The sequence below is a fragment of the Sipha flava genome, unplaced genomic scaffold, assembly GCF_003268045.1.
Source record: "Sipha flava isolate LNK unplaced genomic scaffold, YSA_version1 111_pilon_pilon, whole genome shotgun sequence".
Classification (NCBI taxonomy): domain Eukaryota; kingdom Metazoa; phylum Arthropoda; class Insecta; order Hemiptera; family Aphididae; genus Sipha; species Sipha flava.
In genome coordinates this window covers 790,361-815,921 of record NW_020271729.1, presented here as the reverse complement: position 1 = coordinate 815,921, position 25,561 = coordinate 790,361, and the positions used below count along the sequence as shown (strand labels likewise).

The 25,561-nt window shown below is 28.4% G+C and overlaps 5 protein-coding genes across 6 annotated transcripts; 3 read left to right on the top strand and 2 right to left on the bottom strand.

Annotated features, from left to right (window-relative positions):
* Positions 1-2,995: 2,995 nt before the first annotated feature.
* Positions 2,996-3,463, bottom strand: LOC112688919 (jerky protein homolog-like). Its single transcript, XM_025562350.1, has one exon. It carries the CDS (start codon positions 3,461-3,463, stop codon positions 2,996-2,998), a length of 468 nt encoding a protein of 155 aa, XP_025418135.1.
* A 608-nt stretch (positions 3,464-4,071) lies between these two features.
* On the top strand, positions 4,072-7,472 carry LOC112689354. 2 transcript variants are annotated; one of them, XM_025563037.1, is made up of 2 exons: positions 4,072-4,259; positions 5,139-7,472. In XM_025563037.1, exon 2 carries the CDS (start codon positions 5,847-5,849, stop codon positions 7,035-7,037), a length of 1,191 nt encoding a protein of 396 aa, XP_025418822.1. In that variant the 5' UTR covers positions 4,072-4,259; positions 5,139-5,846; the 3' UTR covers positions 7,038-7,472. The 2 variants fall into 2 exon arrangements, with proteins under 2 accessions (XP_025418822.1, XP_025418813.1); XM_025563028.1 differs by having other exon boundaries at positions 5,136-7,472.
* On the top strand, positions 5,047-9,619 carry LOC112688914. The gene is made up of 4 exons (XM_025562336.1): positions 5,047-5,276; positions 5,341-5,382; positions 7,485-7,525; positions 8,267-9,619. Exons 1-4 carry the CDS (start codon positions 5,047-5,049, stop codon positions 9,604-9,606), a joined length of 1,653 nt encoding a protein of 550 aa, XP_025418121.1. The 3' UTR covers positions 9,607-9,619.
* A 1,968-nt stretch (positions 9,620-11,587) lies between these two features.
* Positions 11,588-18,707, bottom strand: LOC112689236 (serine/threonine-protein kinase unc-51). The gene is made up of 21 exons (XM_025562834.1): positions 18,513-18,707; positions 18,009-18,125; positions 17,812-17,904; positions 17,100-17,150; positions 16,986-17,018; positions 16,201-16,237; positions 15,895-15,945; positions 15,701-15,826; positions 15,553-15,626; positions 15,290-15,450; positions 15,042-15,226; positions 14,827-14,902; positions 14,349-14,439; positions 13,659-13,748; positions 13,162-13,267; positions 12,983-13,093; positions 12,843-12,892; positions 12,549-12,753; positions 12,174-12,310; positions 11,952-12,087; positions 11,588-11,883 (listed from the first exon to the last, which is right to left on the bottom strand). The coding sequence occupies exons 2-21, from the start codon at positions 18,096-18,098 to the stop codon at positions 11,792-11,794; spliced, it is 1,995 nt and encodes a 664-aa protein (XP_025418619.1). The 5' UTR covers positions 18,099-18,125; positions 18,513-18,707; the 3' UTR covers positions 11,588-11,791.
* A 300-nt stretch (positions 18,708-19,007) lies between these two features.
* LOC112689227 (protoheme IX farnesyltransferase, mitochondrial) lies at positions 19,008-24,486 on the top strand. Its single transcript, XM_025562823.1, has 9 exons — positions 19,008-19,134; positions 19,257-19,398; positions 22,083-22,299; positions 22,359-22,554; positions 23,392-23,567; positions 23,675-23,857; positions 23,915-24,049; positions 24,112-24,238; positions 24,302-24,486. The coding sequence occupies exons 2-9, from the start codon at positions 19,309-19,311 to the stop codon at positions 24,387-24,389; spliced, it is 1,212 nt and encodes a 403-aa protein (XP_025418608.1). The 5' UTR covers positions 19,008-19,134; positions 19,257-19,308; the 3' UTR covers positions 24,390-24,486.
* Positions 24,487-25,561: the final 1,075 nt, after the last annotated feature.

Here is a 25,561-nt window from a genome sequence, read left to right as displayed (position 1 = left end):
TAATAATAATAATAATAATAATAATAATAATAATAATAATAATAATAGTAATAGTAATAATAATAACAACAACAACAGTAACAATAATAATAATACACAAACGGAGAGCGTATTTGTATTTATTATTATTATTATTATTGTTATTATAAATAAATCAGCTGCTGCTAACTGCGAAATAGCCTATTAAAAAACGACAGTGCCCGAACGTGGACCATATAATCAGTTATTAGTAATCAGCTGATCGAATATAAACATGGATGGGCATAAACATGTACATGGGCTTCAATGGTTACTTGGTGGGATCGCGAGAGCGAATGGGCAACAGTTTTTTTTGTTGTTTTATGCGTTTCACAGTTGACCTTCATTGTCCCCTAAAAAAGGGTTAATGAGTGCGAATGCCGACGGTTGATAAACATCTTTACATCATTATTACAACACTATGCAGAAATACGTCTGTTAGATTTTTATTTCGCTCTCTATTTGCCTGTCAGTATCCGTAACAGTTTCACGCCGCAACTGTCACAAGTTTGAAGATCGAACTGTATAATTGATCTATTAAACATTGATTTAAATAAATTGAATTACAAACAATTTGCTGGAAATATTTCAACTATTAAATTATGTGAAAAAAAAAATATTTATTTGGTTTGACAATAATATTCATAATAAATGTTACAAGCAAGTATTTATTATTTAATATATAATAAATAAGGACCGGATTTATATGTACAAAAAAATCCTCAAAATATGTTTCTAAAAATGCTGCAATATGCTATAAAATACGTTGCACTTAACTATAGAATAAATAGTTATTATACGTGGTTTAAGCATAGACATAATATTCAAACCCAGATTAAAGGGAGGGCAGAAGGGGTCATGGCCCCGGGCCCATAACGAATATTAAACATAGTGGGCTCCTGGCGGATAGTAGGTTTTTTTTTCGTTATTTTAACTCGTATAAAAAACAAGTATACGTAGAACGAGCAGTTCTTAAGAAAATTTAAATAGTTTTATGGTTTTGTGTTCAGAGAGTGATATTTTGGAGGTAATTAGTACCGATGATAAAATTAAAGGGTTTGCTTCCCAAAAAGAAAGAAAAAATTATTTATACAAATAACATTTTTATTTTTGTATTTAAAAAAATAAGAAATAAATTTATAAATTAGAATATAATTTTCTATTTTGTCTCTGAAATATATTTATGTGTGGGTCACCAATATTTTGATTATAGCTATAGGCCTTTAAAATTGTTTGGCCTGGGCCCCAAATTATCATAATCTGAGCTTGGTAATAATAAATATTAATATTATTATATCCATGGGTTTAACCAGGGGTATCGTTTTTGTACGTGAATATAATTATACGTGTTCACGTAAATGAAACAAAATTAATCACGTTTTGTTAATACATGTGAATTAAAAAAAGTTTAATCACGTGAACACGTATCAGAATCATATTCAGGTGAACAGACGATAAGTAAATAGTACACACACACACACACACACACACTGGTAACATTATTTTGACTGAACGTTACAAGTTATATACAATCATAGGGTTACCAGATTATATTTTTTCGAACCCGAGACTTTTTAAATGGATAAATATTATACATATATAATATTATAAATATATATATCAACATATGAAAGAAGAAAATATATATATATATATATATATATTTTAATGAATTATGTATAGAAGCAATATAATAATAATAATAGTTTTTATAAGAATAATAAGAATACAGTAGAGCCTCGATATTCCGGACGAATTTAGACCGAGCATCGTCCAGATTACCGGAGGTTTTTCAAGATTACCTACTTAAATGATTAAGGTTTTATTTTTAATTTCACCAGCTTTATATTTATTGCATTTTAAATTAAAAGAATAATAAACAACTTAAATTAAAACTAAACTAATGATTTACAAAAAAAAAAAAAAATGTTTATAATAATATGTAGAACTTGTTCATGTATCCATGTTCTCATCTTCCGCCCATTGCAATACAGTATTCAGTGCATTCACAGCTTCTGAAGGAGAAACTTTACTTGTACTGATTGAGCCACTTTCATCCTCGTCGTCAATATCATCCTCTTTTGCTGCAATTTGTAGAATTTGATCATCAGTTAAGATTTCATGATTCGCTAAATCTTCGTCTGCGCCACGGCAAGCCCATTCCTGTGCTTGAGAATCAGACATTTTATTCGTACATGTTTCCTGTATCTGGTTTATGAGTGTAGAAAGTTGAATGTCATTAATTTCAACAACTTCGTCGATTTTATTTTCTGTTTGGTAAGGAGGCAAGTGTTTCCATGATTTTTTTATGAGCATTGGCGGGACCAATTTCCAACAATTTGCAAAATTAAAAACTGCGTCCTTTAAATTTATGGCCTTTAGAGCATCAATAAGGTTTTCGCCATGCACCGAATCAGCAAGAACATTGGCTAAGAGAGACTTACGATAGTTTAATTTAATATTCTGAATTACATTTTGATCTATCAGTTGAATAAGCGCTGTGGTATTAGGAGGTAAAAACATTGCAAAAATGTTGCCATTATCACTACGTAATTCTTCTGCTGATGTCCAGGGTAATTATCCAACAATAATAAAGCTTTTGGAGATAAATTTACATTTAAAAGTTGCTCACGAAATACAGGAACAAATTGTTTTTGAAACCAGTCTAAAAATAAAACACGAGTGGCCCAAACATTTTTTTGTCCACGATAGTATACGGGAAGGTTAACTGATTTAAACGCACGTGGTTTTTGTGCAGTCCCAATGACGAGTAAAGGTAGTTTATGTGTTCCACTTGTATTAGCACAAGGCATGAATGTTATTCTAGCTTTAATAATTTTTCTTTCAGGGGCGTTTTTCTCATGACTTGATGCCAATGTATGCTCTGGTAACATTTGCCAGAATAAACCGGATTCATCTAATTAGCCTTATAAATTTGTTCTAGGTCCAAATTGTTTTCATTTATGACTCGCTGCAATTAATTTCGAAATGGTTCGATTGATGCTTCGTCACATGAAAGTTTCTCATCCATTATTTTAAGACGCCTAATACCATGACGATGTTTAAAATTGTCTAGCCAACTTCTACTAGTAGTGAAATCATCTTCCTGCTTTGTTATTTCACGATGAAATAAACGTACTTTTTCACAAATTATTTCACCACTTATCGGAATATGTCGTCTCCGCTGTTGCATAAAACATATAAATAAAGCATTTTCGAGAACAAGATTATCCGGCTCTTTTAAAGTTTTACGTGTGCCTGGACCACGTTCAGTTGTGCTGACAAACTTCATAATTTTCTCTTTATTTTTTTTTATGTCACCAACAGTCGATTTACCTATTCCGTACTTCTCAGCAATCATACCATAATTCTGGCCATTTTCTATTAACTCAATTATTTCAATTTTTTGATCTAAAGTCGAAGTTACGTGTTTACGAGGAGCCATTGTAACAAACAAGAATAATAACCATTCGACAAGAAAGAAGTAAACGAACTGACCATCGGGCATCGATTTATTACCTACATATGTACATATAAGTCTTTACTAGGAACAGTAAGTAATAAAAATGACGAAATTGTATTTGTCATTAATAATATCTTATGCATAGATTAATTGGGTTCCGTGAATTCTCGTAAAATCTATTTACGAACAAATGGAATTTTGCCGTCCGGATTACCGGGTTCACTGAATTATCGGGGGGGGGGCCGGACTAGTGCTGAGCATGATTTTGACCAATCCGGATTACGGATTACATTTATTTAATCCGGATTTCGGATCAATCCGTTGATTCGAATTTCGGATCCAATCCGGCTTCATTGTTTTTGAGATAATCAGCTATTTTTTCATTATTATCAACCTAAAAATACAAATTACGATCTCAGATCTATTGACAATCGATTCAATGTTATAAGACGCCTAATAGCAAATACACTCGGGTTCTACATAAATCTTAGTATATTTAAAGAACTGTAGAAATTCAGGCTAATAGGTACATAATATTGTTATACATTATACATAATACATTTAATATTTATTACCAGTCGCGATTACGCGTTCGCTGTGAACAGTCGTTTTATTCATTTGTGCAGTGCGCTATCTTATCGTGTTAATAAATTTTTATCGCAAATGCCGTCGTCGTCAGGCGGCGACGGTCGTAATCTAGGCCAAAAACCTTCTACCACCAAAACCAAAAATAACCGAACAGACTCAGAATGGAAACAAGTGGATTATTCCAAAAACCGTAAGTCCAAAACTTCTATTAACACCTCGAATCCATCCAGTCCTATCTCTCCAAATTTTCAACAAATCTTGGATAACCCCCCTACTCTATGTATGAACACAAATAATCAAAGTTTTAATTATGAAAGTACCGCATCACAATCACCGTTATCTACAGATATAAACGTTCCGATGTCTACGGACGACAACCACTCGCACGGCAACACGAGCTCTACCGATAACACTAATTACGAAATTCATTACACCAAACCTGGTAGCAGCACGTCAAACATTACAGATTTACCAATCACGCAGACATTCACTTACACTAAACCTAATATTCACCATCATAGTAAATGCTTTTCAGATGATTATAACGGCCCACCTGTCATAATAATTGAATCCACAGATTCAAGCTCCGGTACTAGCTTTTGGCACCCACTGAAATGCGCAAAATTTTTCTGTAACAATTTTTTCGGAATCAATAACATCAAACCTAACGGTCACAAAAAAATCAAAATTACATTTGACTCAACGCTCCATGCCAACACATGCCTCGAATCTCCTCTACTTCAGGAAAATAATCTATCCGTATACATACCTTCAACCCTAATCTTTTCTCATGGGGTATCATTCAATTGGATACGGCTTTCTCAGTTGAGGACTTCTGGGATGGCATGAAAAGTGAATTTGAAATTGTTGCATTTAAACGTATTTCTACCAACAAGGACAGAAAAATCACTCCCACGCGCATAGTAGAACTTAAATTTTTATCTTGTAAAATCCCAAAATGCATATCCATTTACAACATGCTCTTTGAGGTATCACCTAGCGTACGTTCTCCTCTCCAATGTAAAAATTGCCTACGTTTTGGACATACATCGAAATTTTGCCGTAGTAGCCCAACATGTAGCCACTGCGGTGTAAGCAAACACTCCATTGAATCGTGCCCAACTGCTCAAGCAACCGATCCATGCTGCCTATACTGCCAACTTCCACATCTTGCAACCGATCGTAACTGTCGTGAATGGAATTCCCAGCGGGACCTCAAAAAAATAATGGCCACAGAAAACCTATCTTTTCGAGACGCAGTAATCTTCAAGAAACAAAATCAGGTCACATCAGCTTTTAGCTACTCCAACATTGTAAGTAACCAGCCTTCTTCCTCTTCTTCAAATAAAACATATTTTATCCCTCATGCCTTTAACACCATACCAACCTCGCCAACCCTTGCACCTCCAAAAAATTCCTAACGTCCCACCAGGAAACATAAATCCCGTTCCCCCTCCCCTCATAAAAATCACTTTCACCTTCCCAAGCAAGCAAGTGTCTCTGTACCTAATGGAGAATTTTTAAAATATGTTATTAATAATCGACATGATACAGCCACAAATATTCAAAATAAAGACTTTTCATGGGTTGATACTCTATCACAACGACTATCGAAATCACTACTAAACTCTTTAGATCTTTCCACACAATCTGCCACATCACTAAAAAACCTAATTGAGTCATCTATACATTCTCTCCTAGTCATTCCTAATATTTCTTGCACCTCTCATCCCCAAAACTAAACCTCAACTTAATACATACGCTCTATTTTACTAATATGAATAATATAAATATACTGCAATGGAACGTTCGTAGTCTCCCTGCGCGCTTACCTTCTCTTCTACACTTACTTACCTTAACCAAATGCTCAATTGCAATACTTTCTGAAACTTGGCTTTCCCCTACCCGTAAATTCAACATACCCCAATTCAATCTTGTAAGATCGAACTGTCCCGATGGTTACGGTGGTGTTGCAATAGCAACTCACGTATCCCTCAAATTCCGAAAAGTCGATATTGAAGCCAATTTAATTCAAACATTTGCTCGTTACAAGATCGACGTGATCGGAGTAGAGATCGACAACGGCGTCAATGTTTCCCCCTTGTCAGTTTGGTCTTGTTATATTCCCAATGACTCAACTATCCCATCAAGTGTATGGAACTCACTGTTCCAACTAACCAAAAATAATTGTATCTTTTCCGGCGATTTTAATGCACATCATCCTGCTTGGGGCTCCACCTTCTCCTCTCATCGTAGAAACGAAATTTATGAAACAATTAACTCCTTAGGACTCTGCATTCTCAACGATCGCTCCGACACTCATCTCGGTAGACCTAACTGTAGCAACTCCGCCATAGACATTTCCTTCACCTCTCCCAACTTAATTTGGAACACACCGTGGTCCACACTGGACGACCCTCATGGTAGTGACCACTTCCCGATACTAATTTCAACCAATTTTGACGTCGCCTATCAACCTTATTCCAATAGATCAACTTTTACTAATTCCGCAAGTATACAATCATCCCCTCCTCAATTCAACTTCAATAAAGCTAACTGGAAACTCTTCGCACAACTTATCGATTCCTCAATCACTCATATTGATAAATTAACGTGTAATATTGAAAAATACAACCAACTTACTCAGTTAATATTTGACTCTGCCAAAGAAGCCATTCCCCTCAAGCGGGTGAATTCCAATAATTATCCAACTTCGCCCCCATGGTGGGATACTTCTTGTACTCTATCCGTTAACAAACGTAACGCACTATTTAAAATCTATCGTAATACTGGCTCAATACAAGATCTCTTTAAATACCGCAATCAATGCGCCTCCACCACCCATCTACTAAAAAACAAAAAAAAGACTCCTGGAAACAATTTTGCTCCACACTCAATCCCTCATCTTCTTTGCAATCTCTTTGGGCCACTGCCAAACGTTTTCGCAGGTGCGTACACCCAGTTATAAGACCCCATAATGATGATTGGTTTGATGACTTTTGTTCCAAAGTTGCTCCTTGCTACGTACCTTCTGAATCAGAATCTATCTATGCCCCTCATGTATATTCCGCCGCCCCCACTTCTGAGCACTGTCTCAATAAACACATAAATAAACACGTAAGTCTCTTGCTTCTGGCATGGATCACATATCTGCAATAATGTTACGTAACTTACCAACCAATGCACTCGACCTTCTCCTCTCTATCCTAAATAATATAATTATATCGAACAGGATCCCTGAATCCTGGACTGTTTTCAAAGTAATCCCAATACCTAAGGCAAATTCAATCTCATCCTTCAGACCTATCGCATTATCTTCCGCTATATGTAAAATATTTGAATATATAATCAAAAATAGGCTAGACTGGTGGTTAGAATCGAACTCTATTTTACCTGATAACTTATATGCTTTCAGAAGAGGAAGGGGTACAAACCAATGCCTTGCTAAATTTACAGGTAAAATCTATCAGTCCTTTAATAATCGAGAATTTTGTATTGCTACATTTATAGACATCCGTGGTGCCTTCGATTCTGTCAACATTCCCTTACTACTCACTCATCTCCAAACCCTCAATCTTCCATCTTTTTTCTCCAACCTCGTATCACTACTTTTCTCCAACAGGAAATTATTTTTCTTCTCACCATTCAATTCCACCAACGTTCGCTTCACCACAACCGGTCTCCCTCAAGGTAGCTGCCTTAGCCCAATTCTCTTTAACATCTACATGTCCTTCGTTGTAAATCAATTAGAAACACTTGGGCACAAATGTTTAGTCTATGCGGACGACATCGTAATCTATGTCCACAACCATAATATCGATCTCGCAACCATATCACTTAACAATGCATTAAATTCTTTACATAATATCTTGTCATCCTCCTTTTTTTCTATAGCACCTGAAAAATGCAAAGCTTTAATATTTACAAGAAGACGCTTCAATAATTGTCCCGATATTATCATCAATGGTCATATACTACCTTTTGTAAATAACTATAAATATCTAGGTTTAACCTTAGATGCTAAGCTTCGTTGGTCACCCCATCTTGGAGAACTTAAATCATTCTCCTCTCGCTGGTCCAATTTTCTTAGAGCGGTAGCGAATGCTTGGTGGGGCTCCCATCCCTCATCTCTGCTATTCATATATAAATCGGTTATCCGTGCTAAATTAGAGTACGGATGTTTTTTCTTTGTTTCAGCCTCTTCTACACATTGTAACAAACTTAACAAACTTCAAGTATCATGCCTAAGAACTATCATTGGTGCCTTAAGATCTACTCCATCTCCAGCTGTTGAAGTTGAAACGGCCTGCCCTCCACTACATATCAGATGTAGATGGCTGGCTGGTAAGTTCCTGCTCAAAAGTTTGGCCAATCTTCACCCTGACATCTTCTACGACTATCTTGAGATTTATTATTCCTGGCGTTACGTCTCAAAATCGCTTCCCATTCTTGCTCTAACTGCTCATTCGCTCGCCCTAATACGAGAATATATCATTAAATCGGATAAACTACCGTTGTACGAAACAAACTTTCCTTCGCTCCTTCTTTCTCCCACAATACATTTCAGTAAAAACTTTTTGGAGTTTCCTATAGATTATCTTAAAATTGCTCAACCTAATTTCGTCAATGGTCTATTTTTGGATTACATCCGCAATAATTTCCCCGATTTTATTTTAATATTCACTGACAGATCTGTTACACCTCTTTCAGCCAGTTTTACTTTTGTAATTCCGGAATTTCATATTTCCTTCACTAATAATCTTCCTCCCACAGCATCGTCTTATACCGCCGAATGCCATGCTATAATTGAATCCCTACTTCTCATCTCCACACTAATCACTAACAAATTTCTAATCATAACCGACTCTCTTTCATGCTTACAAGCTCTTGCCTCAAATGTTTTCAATACACCCAACTCCCCACTCATTATTACAATCAGATCACTCCTGCACACGCTCACCGAATTAAATTTTAACATACAGTTTCTCTGGGTCCCTGGTCATACGGGGATCTCCGGCAACGAGACAGCAGACTCTCTAGCTAAATCGACAGCCTTCTTATGCTGCCCTTCATCCAGTACAATACCCTGGTCTGACTTTTGTCCAATGCTTAAAAATAGCGTTGATAAATTGTGGCTAAGATACTGGAAAGGTCTTCCCACTCACTTTGCCACTTGGTACAGAGACATTGTGCCATCCATTTCTCCTCTTCCGTGGTTTGATAAATCCAAACTATCTCGCAAAAATATTTCATCTTTCTCTCGTCTTCGTTTCGGACACACCTTACTACCCTCGCACTCATTCAAACTTGGCCTAAATGATTCCCCCCTCTGTACTCGCCATTTTTCTCCCGCCACTTGCAATATCACCCACATTCTTTTTAACTGCCCATACATCTCCTCCCAACGCGAAAGCTTTCTCTCACAAATCAATTCTCTAAATATTCCAGCCAATCCTCAATCTATCCTCTCCTACAATTCTCAATCCATTACTTTATCCGTACTTAATTTATTCAACCAGGCTGGTTTCATAATTTAAATTTAAAAATTTAAAAAAAAAAAAATTGTTCTTTTCTTTTGTTTTTAATTTAATAGAATATTATATATTTGTAAATTACTTTGTATATTATCATAATTGTTGAAACTAATGGTTTTAACCAAGTTTCCTAATAAAAAAAAATAAAAAAAAAAAAATATTTATTACAACAGTCTATAAAGTATAAATTATTATTAAATATTAATAAAAGTACAATTGATATCGGATAACACCGAAGAACGCAACACAATATTTATTTATAGCACTTCTGAACAATAACAATACATGCGATAATAGAATAACCCATGAAGATAACAAGATTAAATACTTGAAATTTTCACCAAATGTTTATATTTATTAATGTTATTTATAATTTATATACAGTAAATTTGAAATAAATAATATCATAATCCGGATTTAACGGATTGTAACATTTGTTTCAATCCGGATCAATCCGGATATGGATTTATCCGGATTTGGTGTTCAGCACTAGTCCGGATTATCGAGGCTCTACTGTAATTATAATAATTCATATTCTTAGTCTTCAGATCTTTTGGGGTCCAGAGTTTCTTCTGTTGATTTTACTACATCATATTTGACTGATCCATAAACTTGTTTTAATAAAGACTTGTTTCCCAAACTTTGGTCGTAGAATTCTTCATAAGATGTATTATTGAAGCACGTTTTTATAATATACCGTTTTTATATCTAGTTATTATCTTGAATTTGTCCATGTGCTATTCATCAGTGCATTCGAATCCGACAAAACAAAAATAAATTTAACAACTTTTAATAGCTCAGAAAATGCATGATTGTTATCAGTGAATATTTTGAAAATATATATCCATTAATTTTCTATTTTTTGACAATGCCACTCGTCATTTTGCTGATTAATTTTTTCAAACATTTTGTATTATTGAAATATATTTATTCATCAAAATTAAGATTGTTTAACATTATAGCGTTTATAAAGATTACTGATTTTTTGAAATTTTCCCAATTGACTATTGTCTTTGGGGCTAATGTTATCCATAACATTGATTTTAAATTAGTTACATGTTGATTTGAATTGTTCCATTTTTTTAAATAGTTGTAACAAAGAACATAACATTCATCACATTAACTTTCAAAATTAGTTCTATTGATAATTCCTCGTTCTCAAGTTTTGTTACGAGATTTTCAATTTCTACCGTGAGAAACCGATCCTTTCTTTTGTTTTCAATTTTCTTGATATTTTATCGAGTAAAATGTTGTAACCCGGACAAATCGTTATCTCGAAACACTTTCTCGGGACACCAGGACGTATGGCAACCCTATGATTGCAACAATCATCAACGTGATTGCAAACCCATTATTAAATTATAAATTATTTATACATTATTTATTATTACATTATCTATTTGCTTATATTTGTTTCATGTAGTTCTACAAGTATTAATTAACATTAAATAACTAACGTCATGTATAAAACATTATTATTATTTATTAAGCATGCTCTAAGTTATACTATATTTTATTGATTATTAGACTATTCTAACCTATATCCATGTTTTAGTTTTATATGATGAATTCTTAATCTATTTATTATTGTCTATATGTTAGTCTTAGTATAATTATTGTTGAACTATGGAGGGCACTTGACATCAAAGGAATTAAATACACCCATCATGGGTTAAAGATCGATGTATTTGTAATCTAACTCTCTTACTAAATGTTGATCTTGGTTTTCTATCTCTAAGCGTAGTCCATATCTTTATATGTCTATGAATCGAACTCTGAACGTTCCACGCTTTAAATTTGTATTAAAAGCGTTTGTATTAAGGTATTTATCAAAGAAAGCAGACATATTGAATTTGATTAAGTTTTTTTTTTTTTTTTATTTAATGAACTAAAGTCATAATAGTTTATTCATAATATGATTGTAATTCAAGAATATATAAATATAAATAATAAAATTATATATTAAAAGTAAAAGCATTTAACATGATGTATAATTAAAACATAGTATTGTTAGTATGGATAACATATTTTTATATTTCATATATTTTGTTCATAAGGAAATTGTATACAAGCCATATTATGATAGAACACATTTTTACATATAAATAAATCAAAAAAAAAAAAAAATCAAGGGACTAGAATATTGTAAAATTTTAGTAAATACATGATTATCAATTATTAACATGAGTCAAGTAGAGCTATGGTTGCCATTGACTGTATTTGAGTAAACATAACCTTGTTCTTGTAATATAGATAATCGTTTTTCTACTGCATCACGATCTGTGTCAAATAAATATTAATTAATACAATTTATATGGATTTTGATAACTATAACTATTATTAATTACATCGTATTAATATTTCTTTGTCGCTTGGAGAGTTTACTTGTTGAGACAAACTATGTAATAGAATCTGGGCTGTTTGGTATGATTTAAAGTAATCATATGGAGTGTTACCAAGTTCTTTTAATGCAGCTTTAGCACACTAAAACATATTGGTTATTCGCATACATATATATATATATATATATATATATATATAAATAATATATTACATAAAAGAAAACTTACAATGTCAACAGCATAATCATATAATAATTTTTCAGCAGTTGTAGTTGCTGAAGACGTGTTATGTAGCATATTTGGTACATTAATTTGTTTACAGTCATCCAAAACTTTATGAAAAGTTTCATTTAGTTGTTGCACCACTATATAATTAAAAAATATATTTTAAAAAATTTTTCAACATAGTTTTAAATAGTAAAATTAAATTTTAAATAAATTGAATTACAAACAATTCGCTGATAATAGTTTTTTTTTTTATTAGTAGAAACTAATAATGATACGCTATTATACTAGGTAAAAAAAAGTTATTTATTTGGTTTGATTAAAATATACATATTACTTAAATTTAAAAAACAAGTATTTGTTGTTTGATTATTTTACCATTTTTAACATTAGTTGAAGGCTGGAGTCTGCCAGCTTTGAGTTCGGAAGTTGCTATGCTTAAGCTAGAGCTCAGTAATTGCAATGCTCTAACTAAAAGCACTAATCGTTCATAACGTGGTCTTTTAGGAGAAGCGCATTCAACAATGCATTCAACCAAAGCTAATACAAAATTGAGTTTAGCTAATGTCTCTATATGTTCTTTCTAAAATTAATAATGAAATCATTTTAATTTTAACAAAATCACATAAATACAATATAAAGGAACAATAATATTTAGTAGTTTTAACTAACTTCTAATATTGTTTCTTGAGGAAGATCAGGAAAAGTTATATTTCCAAGTTCTAAAAAAAATTGTTTATCAAAATAATAATTATTAGTAATTTTCATAAAATTTTTAATTTAAAAAAATTAATTATATTATTTGAAATTACCAGGTAAGGTCATAGCACGATTGTTATTACTAAAAGGTAGGCCAACAGTACCTGGTTTTTGGTTGGTATTAAATGTAAATTGTTGTGTATTCAAAATCGGTGAACTCAGGACTATATGTGACAAATTATAAATTTTAAATTATCTAGATTTAAATAAAAAAAAAGCCAATATTATTTACCAGACTTCTTTAATGGAGAACTTGTTGGAGTAATATTCCATGTGTTGTAAGGAGGTGTTTCTGAAATTCTTCTTCCTGATGGAGGAGTTCCAAGCATAAATTGAACCTTGAGTCATAAAAATATGGATACAGAAAAATGTATAAACATTTTTTTTTTTTTTTTAATAATAAATAAATTATACATTTTTACATTAATATATTTTAATAAATTAAATACTTTTCGATTTATAACAACATTTTTATGTTTAAAAAACACATAAAATGTAAATTAAAATGAAATAAATGTATTGAACAATTCAATATCTGTTTCATTGACTCTAATCAATCTATCAATTTTTTACAAGTGCTTTTTTTTAGTAGAGCATTAAAATTTTACTTAAAAATTAAAATAATAAAAAAAAAAATGTATTTTGTCAATACACTAATAAATTATACCTGAAATAATAATTTTAATTATTTCAATAATTTAATAATATAAAATCATGACATAAACTTACTGTAGGCGGTGATATAGAACAAAAATCAGGTCCACTTATATTCTTTGAAGTCCGTGCATTCATTGTAATAGGTTGAGATCTAGGTACAGACTAAACCAATTTCATGATAATATTACAGAGGTATTTATGTTAAAAATGTATAAAAAATTTCATTTAAGCAAAAATATTTTAAGTTAATTAATTGATATTTTAATTAAATTAAACATAATAGCTGTAGAATGCAAAATAAACAATATTAAAACTAACTACTTTGTGTAGAAAGTATTATTATTGATTATAAATATCAGTATATATAATCAATGGTATTAAAGATATAACATGTATAACATGGTTTCTCTTATTTAATATATTTAATGCTTTATTTTATATATTCAAAATAATAAAAATAAAAACAAAATATTTGTCATTAATATTTTACTTGAAGTTTATCAAACAATCACCACTAGAGAAGAAAAATATAATAAAATTACATAATTTATTATTACTTAATTATTTCTAGACACCACATTTGAGCTAAACAAAACTTGTCTATAATTTAATTCTAAATATTATAAGAAAGGTATTATTAAAAAAATTTGAAAACTAAAAACAATTCATTTTTTTACGTGAGGATTAAAAGTAATGGTGAAATAAGATAAAAGTTAATGAACAGTTAGGAAAAATTAAGTTTTTGAGATTTTATAAACTTACTTTTAATGGAGTTCTAGAACTGTTGTAGTCTTGTTGAGTTTGAATAGAAAGAGTACTAGGTCTTGGAGGACTAGCACTAATTTCTTTCTCTCTAAAAAATATAACATATTACATAATACTAAAGAAAAAACTTATGTGAGTAGTATAAAATAATTTCCATGTATGGAATATAAATATTGTATTGATTTAGTGTGTAAGTAAAATATTCTATATCCAATAATGTTAGAAACAGATTTATAAAATGTACAAAATATCATAGCTTAATTTATTTTTAGATTATTTTGACAAAGAATAATAATCAATCGAGTATCATAAAGGAAAATATATTTTAATTGCTTTATGAAATAAAAATTTGTATATGATTTCAAATTAAATAAAAAGTTGACAATAATAAAAATAAATCATACTCCAAATTATTATTATTCTAAATATATGATACTGAATACAATAAAATGTCTAATTAAATAATCAAACTTACTGAGGATATCCTGGTATATTTGAGGGTACTATAACATATTCATCAGAAAGATCAGGACTAACAGAATAATGATAACCTAGAATGTTAATTAAATAAATAACTTTTAAAACTTAATTTTTTTCATTTGTTGCAAAATAACAAAGTTCATAAATATTCAATAAAAAAAGTTCAATAATAACAATAAAAAAAAAAAAAAAAAATAGAAACTAGTTTACCTTGATCAAAAGCAGATGGAGTTTTTGGACTGTTGGCAAGCGGAGAAGGCATAGTTACCGGTGGTGGTTTCATTTTCAAAAAGGGATGATCAAAAAACATTTCAAATGATATTCTGTCTTTTGGATTTCTTTTTAGAAGACCATATAATAAATTTGACAAGTCCGATGATGTTCCAGGAGGAATTCTAAAATTAAAACAAACTTATTTATTTTTAATACAATATTTTCATTAAATTAATCAAACATACTTTGGCATTAGATTACTAGTTTTTTCATAGATTTGCTTTAATCCTGCTGGTGAATTTGCAAAAAATGGAGCTTTACCAGCCAAACATTGAAATATGATTGTGCCTAAACTCCACAAATCTGCTTTAGCATCATATTGTAACGACATAATCACTTCAGGTGCCTTAAATAAACATATATTACACAATTAAAAAAAATAATAATTTTTTAAATATTATTTTAATCAAAGGAAAAATATTTTATCCTGGTTGTTAAAAAATATTACCATATACATAGGAGAACCACACATAGTAGCAGCCATTACTCCTTCATCCAAAAACCGTGCAAACCCAAAATCAGCTAAAATTTTTTAATAAGTTATAAATAATTATTCTTGATATTACAATATACTTAAAATAAAAATGCTTAGGTACCAATTTTTAAAGTGATTTGATTAGGTTCTGGATAACGAGTTTCACCTGAAAACTTCAGTAGTATATTTTGAGGCTTTAAATCTCTGTGTAGTATGCCCTGTTTATTAAATTCATACATAGCACCAACTGAAATATAATACAATTGGAATATTTTATTTTAATACTCTGATAAATAAATAAAAATTATAACATACCAAGTTGTCTTAGAAATATTTGAATAGTGTCTTCACTTAAACAGCCTTTAACTATAATAAAAATAATAACATTAAATTTTTAGATAAAATAATTTAAAATGTAATAAAATTATTCATATTTATAAAAAAAAGTTAAATAAAGTATGATAAAAAATATAATAAACAAAAAAAAAAAAAAATTGGAAAAAGCTTTATGTTAAATAAATTATATTAAGTTAGCAGTTGATTAAATGAGTTTAAATATCATAATATTATAATATATAATATATATTAAATTTAATAATCATAAAATATTGCAAAAAATACCATTTAAATAATCTTGTAAATCGCCGCCATTACAATACTAAAACAAAAACCAAGAAATATTAACTAGTAGTACTTAATATTAGTGTTGGCCAATGATTATTTTATATTATTGATTTTATTTTCCTAATTGTACCATAATATCAAACAATATAAATTACTAATATTATTTTTCTTAAATAATAAAAATTATTAATTTTAAATTAAATTTTTTAATTTGTAATTACTTTAATGATAAATAAAATACAATAATTTAAAACATAATTCACAATCATATTATAGTAATCATGTTGTTTTATTTTTGAATTTGAGTTATTTATACTTTTTTTTAATTTGAAAATGAAGGCATCAACAGCAATGGTTATTAGCTATAAGATGTTACATATTACATATATTAGGTGTTAGGTATAAAATTACTATATTACATAGAGTAAGTTAGGTTTAAAATAACAATTTACTAATAATATTTGTGATACTTAAGAAAATGATAATTTTCAGAGTTTGGATTTTGTCAACTGCTTTTACTATGTAGGATGGTACATGTAGGCACATATAAAGGATTGTGTACACTGTTCTACTTTGTGTTTAATAGTTAATACTTTGAGGTATGTACTGCATATTGGTTAAAATATTAATACTCCTTCTGATGTAGAGAATGTAAAAATACAATTTTTTTATACATATCTAATTTTGATAATTTTATTTACAAGTTATATTCCAAGGACATTAGCCAACACTACTTTATATACTTAAATAATAAAAATTAAATTAAATATAATTTTACAAACCTCCATAACTAAATGAAATGCATCGTCTGTATCCTAAACAAATTTAAGGTCACAAAAATAAAATAAATTTTAACAAAACAAATTCAAAGATATAAATTATAATGCAGTACTTACTAGACATTCTAGAAGATGTACAACATTATCATGTTGAAGAACAGTTAGTTTCTAAAATAAAAAAATGTATTAAATATTAATACTTATTTTACAATTTGATTAATTTTATTATAATATTTTCAAATTAAAATTGAATGTGTTCTTAGTAAATTTAATACTTGAAAACTAATTTTTTTCAATTATACATTTTATTTAACATCTATTATATACTAATTTATAATAAACAGAATAAAAATAAAATATTTCAAAATGTAAACAAATTATTTATTTAATGAAACAATTAATTAGTAGATAATTCGAGGAAATTGGATTTTATTGAAACACCACTAAAATAGAATAATTAAATTAATTATATAAGATTATATTAGTGCAATTTAATTTTGCAATTAGATGAATAAATAAACTATGAAATTGCCTAATGAAACCTAATGTGATATAAACTATAAATTTTAAAGCAATAAAAACATAAAAATTATAAAGAAATATTTTTGTTAATGATATCAAAAATTAACATTTTGAAAATACATTCAATTGATATTTATACTTGGCAAGTAACAGATAAATGAAAAAAAAAAAATTATAAAAACATATATTAAGTATTTAATTGTTTAATGGATAGTATACTAGACTTTAATATAAATTATACAATGTATTATGTATTATCATTGCCAATAGACTAGTAAAATAGTACAAGTATTATGAATATATTTACCCTTAGAATATCAATTTCTTTTTTCAATAGACTTTGAGTTTTTGGTATATTTTTTTTCATTATTGTTTTAACAGCAACATCCATATCAGGTTTCTGATATTAATAATAATAAAATTAAATAAATTATTTAGATGACAATAAATATGTAAATATATTAAAATAATTGTAGCTAGCTTATAATTGTCCATGTGATTTACCTTTCTGGACCGACCCTTAAAGACAATAGCAAAAGCTCCAAGTCCCAAACGATTCGCACTGTTATATTCATAATCACCAATTACTTCCATTTTATTTATTTAACTAAGATCTGAAATCTATCAAGAATAGTATGATTAAGGCATTAAGAATGTATAATTGATGTATTTCAAAAAATTATTTTCTTATAATGTTAAATAAGATACTTAAACTGAATGATAGCTATATATTTCATATTTAATGCGAGGAACATTATATATATATATTTTTCTTTATTTTCTCAGCATACCAGTCCATTAAGGGCTATTGCTGCCTTCAACAGGTCTCTCCATCTCTCTCTATTATAAGTTAACTCATATGTCACATTCTGGTCTATAGCTTTCAATTCCTTGGAAACTACATTGATCCACCGGATATATATATATATATGTGTGTGTGTATATTAAATCTAATTTTTCTGTTGACTAAATATATATAAAATCTAAAACATTTTGATGGAAACTTACTCAAAATAGTACTTTAATAAATGCGTATTATTCTTGAAAAATGTATCAAAAATATTGCAGAACTACACTATTGATTTGCTTACATGATGTAATATTTATATATTTTTTAGAAAAATTTAACGTCGTTGTGTATTAAAGTTCAATATAAATCATTTTGATTAATTTTCAAGGATCATAACAAATTAATAACAGATAATTATTAGACACAGAGTTTTATGATTTTTACAATTTAATTTTAATAAGATTATGTTTATGTAATGCCTTGAAATCTGATAATTGTTTTGTACGAACTTTGTTATCACAGTTTTGATAAATGACAAAAGTTTTGATTGTAGAAAACCACATGTAAAATCATTGATTATATATATATATACTTTATATATAATCAATGATAAAGTGTGTAAAATGACAAATAAGATGTTAGAAACATTTGAAGGACGGTCGTCTACAGTTTCGAAACCGAGTTGATAACAAAGATACTACAAGAACATTTGCATCTGATTACATTTTTCTGAAACCATCTCTTCGGTCTGTCGTCTTTTGTTGGATTCTTTCTACGGTGTAATATATTTGCAACAATTAAGACTATATATATACATGTTAAATGGGTCTGATTTTACAGGTATTTATTTGACCATAATATTATGATATATTTTGACAACTCGTATAATAATTTACTATTTTACATTTATTTTAATTACTGTAGTAATTGTGGAGGTCATAATGTAGAATTTTGTTTTACAGGCTCATTAAATGAAAATGATTGATTTTTCTAATCCATCAGTTTTTTTTCACTATGAATCATCTTGTAAGGGCCATTCATCACGATGGCTTTCAAGTCAAAAATGTCTATACATGTTTGACATGTTCATTTCTCCGCCGACAGGTAATGTGTTTTGACTAACATTAAAGGGATGATCAACATGTTAGTTATTATAAATAGTGATTATTATTAACAATAATAATAATTTAATTAAATTATAGAAACAATTCTATTTTTCATAGATTTTTTATTTTGTCCAGGTAAAATATATATTGTTATTATTTGGAATAGTAAATAGACTTTACTATTAAAACAGTTTAATTGTTCAAAATATATTAATTTTTATTTGGTATATTTTAAGCGTATCCACTATCTTATGTCGAATCACTTAATAATTAATTTAAATTGACATAAAAGTATTTTATTAAATATTGCCAAGTGTTGTGTAACATCAGCAATTTAGTAATAAATTGAGCGTATAAAAATTGAAGGAAATATGTTTATATTTTTATTAAAAATAACATGATAAAAGTATTTTGAATTTATATCATTGACATACCAGGGAGGATCGATGAGGTTAGGTACTCCTACCCCTCTTTAAAGTATATTGGTAACTAACATAATGTACATACATTAATTATTTAATTATAAAAATCATTTTGATTTCTAACAGTATAAGTAATTCTCTGCGTGCAATTTAAAATATATATTTTTATGATCTATTAATAGTTAAGTATAAATAATAGATTTGGGGCATGGTGTGGTCGAGCAGTTGTTTGTTTGCCATATTGTTGATCCTGGTTAATCCACTTCTCTGGTCACTAGTATTGAGATGGATAATCATGTGAGAATTCAGTAATTTGATCATAAGCGGAAATTTGGTAAAATTAGTGGGGGGGGCTGAGTATTATTTGCTTATTACACCTACAGGTACCCCTGTACGCAATTATTTATTTCAACAAGACAATTTTCAAAGTTTGACAGTTTGAAATATTCAACAATTTAACCAAAAAAACAATTAGGTGACTTATCTTAAATATTTTTGGAGTTGGTATTCTAAACAGAAATTATTAATTAATTAAATTAAACAATCAATGTAAGTATTATTACATATTGTTTATGTTACATTAATTACGATCGTTCCAAGTCATGACAAAGTTTGTAAAATCTTATGAATTTGATTTAATTTTTATCACAGAATATTTTGTTTTGATTCAGTTATTAAAAATGCCTTTTACAATTATATTAATTATTGTATTTTTAGGACTAGAGAGGCTAAGACCTGTACTTTGCATTTCTGGGGAGGCTTAGTCCCCTCAAGCCCCCCCGATTTGTGCCTATGAATTTGACCTATCATGCTTCAATATTTAACTAATAATAGAGTCTTAAAAATAATGATTGAGATATAATAACTACAGATGTTGAAAGCTCTGAACTACAACCAAAAAAAAGTGATTGCAATTTAATTTTTGAACCCTCAATCTAGTAACACCCTTCTAGCAACATATGCTGATGACACAGTTATCCTTTCCTCCAGTTGAACTTCAGGATCATGCTAATAAAATTGAAAAATGGGTCAAAAAATGGAAAATAAAAATTAATACAGAAAAATCTGTGCAAGTTACTTTCACATTATAACAATCTCCCTGTGAGTGTCCTCAATTAATTACGAACAACGCCCCCATCCCTGTCCAAATCAAAATCAAGTATTTAGGCATAACACTTGATAAAAGACTAACCTGGGGCCCCCACCTAAAAGAAAAAAGAAAATCATCGAATAACAGACTTCACCTCCTCCAACCACTCCTAAACTCCAAAATAACACTCCAAAACGAACTTATTATATATAAGTCAACCATAAGACCAGTCTTATGGAATAGCAATCTAGGGTCCAGTAAAGCCCTTGAACATCAGGCTAATTCAGGCTTTTCAATCAATTACACTAAGGTTCCTAACCAAAGCCCCTTGGTTTCGTTTCAAACTCTACCTTGCACAACGACTTAAAAATATTAACTACTATTGAACTAGCCAAAACAATGTATAAACGTTTCCACCAAAATTTAAACATGCATAGCAATACATTAATATCAAACATGTCCTCCCTTACCCTCCTAAAAAACCCACCACACAGACTAAAACGTAAATGGTATAGAGACCTATTAAATTAGTAAAAGAGGTATTACCATTGGGTTTCTTCCTCAACTAGATATTCATGTTACTTTGTTATTTTTATTTTATCTAATTTGCTTATTGTAATTATTGTGTACAGATTGTTAATTGTCTTAATAAAAAAAAATGTTTGAACTATAGTATTTTATATAGGTTTTTTATATTCCTTTAGGAATTATATGTATGTTATATTTAAAAAATGTTTTCTTATGGTGACATGTTGTTACTGATGACTTCCTCTTTTCTATAAACAAAAGTGTTTAATAATATGTATAAATATACATTTGTAAAGATATTTTTTCCTTAATTATATTTCTTAAGTTCAATATCTTATAACTTATTTTGAAATACATATATTTCATTTATATGAAAATTGTATTTTATAAATATAGCTAATTGTGGCTTATTTTGAATATCAATCAATTTATCTAATGCTTGGTCGAAGGAAAAATAATATTAATTAATACATTTTGTTTCATGAATTTAATTGTTAAAATACTTTTTTCATGTTAAGTATTTTCATTAGATTTAGATTTTAAAATTTTAAATAGTAAACCATACAAATTTATTTTTGTTTATCACCTTTTTAACAAAATATAACCAACTAAAAAATAATTTATTATTTTAATTTACAATAGATCACACAGTCATCATTAAAACCAAAGCCACTAGTGGCTACAACCATAGCTGTTGATAAGTCCTTACCCATATTACCAAATATCAAACCATCAGCAGTTGAGTCTAAAAGTGATGTTAATGAAAAAACACGCATAGAAAAAGAATGGACGGAATCAAGAATACATTTGAAAGATTTACACCAGCATTATTTAAAGCTTTCAAAAAGTCGTTTAACAAGTAAAAATATTTTAAATTTTTAAAATATTATGAATTAAATTTTATATTTTTTTTTGTAGCTTTGGTGGTTGTAACAACAATGGCTGGTTACGCGATGGCACCAGCCCCATTTGATTTAACATCATTTATTCTATGTAGTGTTGGTACTGGTTTAGTATCTGGAGCAGCCAATTCTATTAATCAATATCATGAAGTTCCATTTGATGCCCAAATGTCTAGAACTAAAAATCGATTGCTTGTCCGAGGCATATTATCGTAAGTTATGAGTAATAAATAATACAATTATATTAAATTAACCATTGTTGTTTTATTAATAACATGCAATATATATTTTGTTATTAATTTATATTGCACCATTTATTATATTTTGTTATGTAATATGTATGTTATAATTTATAATTATTGTTAAAATGTCTTTTAGTCTTGTGGACTTAGAATTTAGTTATGAGTAAATAGTTTGATTAGGTAAATGACCAATACTAATTTTTAGTATTTAGATTATAATAATATTAAATATTAAATATGCTTAAGGAACTTTGATTTTTTATTTGGTATTGGTTGTTATTTTAGTTTTTTTTTTTTAATAATTAACTAATTTGGTGTATAACTGCTTGTCTGCCAATATTAAACTTAAAATAATTTTTTTTCGGTTTTGATGTTCAATAATTTGGATACTTATTAGTTATTAATGATTATATATGAATATTTGTAATTCACACTCTTAAACACTTATTCTAATAATTTTAGTAATTGTTTAAATTCTATTTTTTTTTCTCAAATGTGTTGTACTGGATTAAGCTATTTGAGCATTATTATTTATTTCATGGTTTACAATAATATGATTTTTATTTTATTGTAAATATGTTTAGTTCTGAACAATTTGCTTTTATTATAAATTCTTTAAATTGTGTAATTTATGGTATAACCTGTATTTGCAGTACTTAACTTTTTAATAATTTATTTATTCACTGTATTTATATAAATTATTTTTTTAGAATAAATTGATGAAATATTTATATTTTTTAAAATATTAACTAATATGATAAAAAAATTAATTTTTTATTATTAAATATAATTTAATGTTAATTTTAGACCATTACATGCTCTTTCATTTGCGGCAGTTAGTGGATCATTAGGATTAATGACTTTATATTATGGCGTTAATCCTGTAACTGCTGCCCTGGGTGCTGCAAATCTAATTTTGTATACATCCATATATACACCAATGAAACGTATTAGTATCTTAAACACATGGGTTGGTTCAGTAGGTAATAAAATATAAATAATATTGTTTTTTTAGTTGTGATGGTTTTATTTATTTTATGAATTATGAATTATTATTGTGTTATTTATTATTATATTTATATATATTTAGTTGGTGCAATTCCTCCATTAATGGGATGGGCAGGTTGTACTGGTGGAGTAATTGATTCTGGTGGTTTATTGCTTGCTGGTCTTCTTTATGCATGGCAATTTCCACATTTTAATGCACTTTCATGGAATCTTCGACCGGATTATTCAAGAGCTGGTTACAGAATGATGTCTGTTACTAATCCAGGTAAAAATTTTTGTTTATTACTAATGGTTATTATTTATTTTACATTTTTGTACTTAGGTTTATGCAGAAGAACAGCTTTACGCTATACTATTGGTATATTTGGTTTGTGTTGTGCTGCTCCATTATGTGAATTGACAAACATTTATTTTTCAATAGCTGTTGCTCCACTTAATGCATATTTTGTGTACTTAGGTATGTATACGTTTTACTAATTTATTCATATTTAAAAATATTTGTTAATAACATTTTTTTAGCTTGGAAATTTCATCAAGAGTCTGATAGTAAAACCTCTCGCAGTTTATTTAGATTTTCTCTTATACATTTACCAGCATTAATGTTACTACTGTTTGTTAATAAACACAGTTTATGGTCAGGAAACAGGTATGTAATATTTTTATAAAAGAATATAGATATTAAATCATTTTAATAATTTAAATTTTTTAGCAAACCAAAAGAAAATGGAGAAATTATCACAGTTAACAAAGATGAAAAAATAATTAGTACTATTTTTAAAACACCTGAACCATTGTAAATTAATATTTATCAAAGATACACTAGTTTTTAATTGTTATTGATTAATTACTTTCAGTTTGGACATTAAATATAGATACAACCTTGTTTAAATGAGATTTCGCTGTTATTTTGATTAGTAAAATGTATAAGTATTAACAACTATGACAATTTATTTATTTTTCCTTTCAGTCAAATACATAGAAAGCTTTAATATTATCATATCAATTTAAATATAAAATTATTTATATAATATATTGAAAATGGTAGACAAAAATTTATAATTAATGAAGGTAATATGTGTTACATTTCACAAATGTAAAAATAATTACTTTGGTTCAAAGAATTATTGTAGTTGGGTGTATATTTTATCAATGCATTATGTTATCGGTTATTTTTGTATAGGTTTTAATTGAAGTTGTATTTATTAAAAGACCATAATTTGGATTTAATTTTTAATTATTATTATAATTATTTTTATTTAGTTAATTAGTAACTATTCATTTCCTACTTTTTCAATTAGATTATTTATTCCAGTTATGATAATTATATTAAGATTTACTGGTGGACAGTAGTTGTGCTCAATTTGTTAAAATTTAAATGGTCCTTGAAACTGTTAGTTTAGACTAAAAAACAAATCCTGCTGCAATCATATTTGAGGTTATATGCTAATATTAAAATAATGAAAATTAAATAATACTGTGCATATTTATACAGATAAATTTATACATACTTATGCATACTTCAATGGAATGCTTAAATATAGTTAAATATTAAAAAATTACTGTCTTATCTCTGATAAGTCAATTATAAAGTGTTTTAAGTTCATTATAATAGCTGAATAGATTGAGAATATATCAATATAAATTATATTTATTAATAATAAACCTATTATGTTTAAATTGCCAAAGTAATTAGTGGGTAAACTTGCAAACAGTATTGTTATATTACGTAGTTCATAGGTACTTGTAAGTTTCAGAAGTGGGGTTCATAATAAATATAGTAAATAAAACATAGGTACCAATAAATAATATATTTTTCTATACAATTTTGAAGCAATGAATATTATTTTTTGTCTATTAGTTTTCAATAGGCAGTAGGGTTTTAATTATATATAGTCTTTAAAGCGAGGTAGTACATTTGTGGCTTTGTGATACTTAACAAAACAAGACACCGGGTTTTTGTTGCTGAACA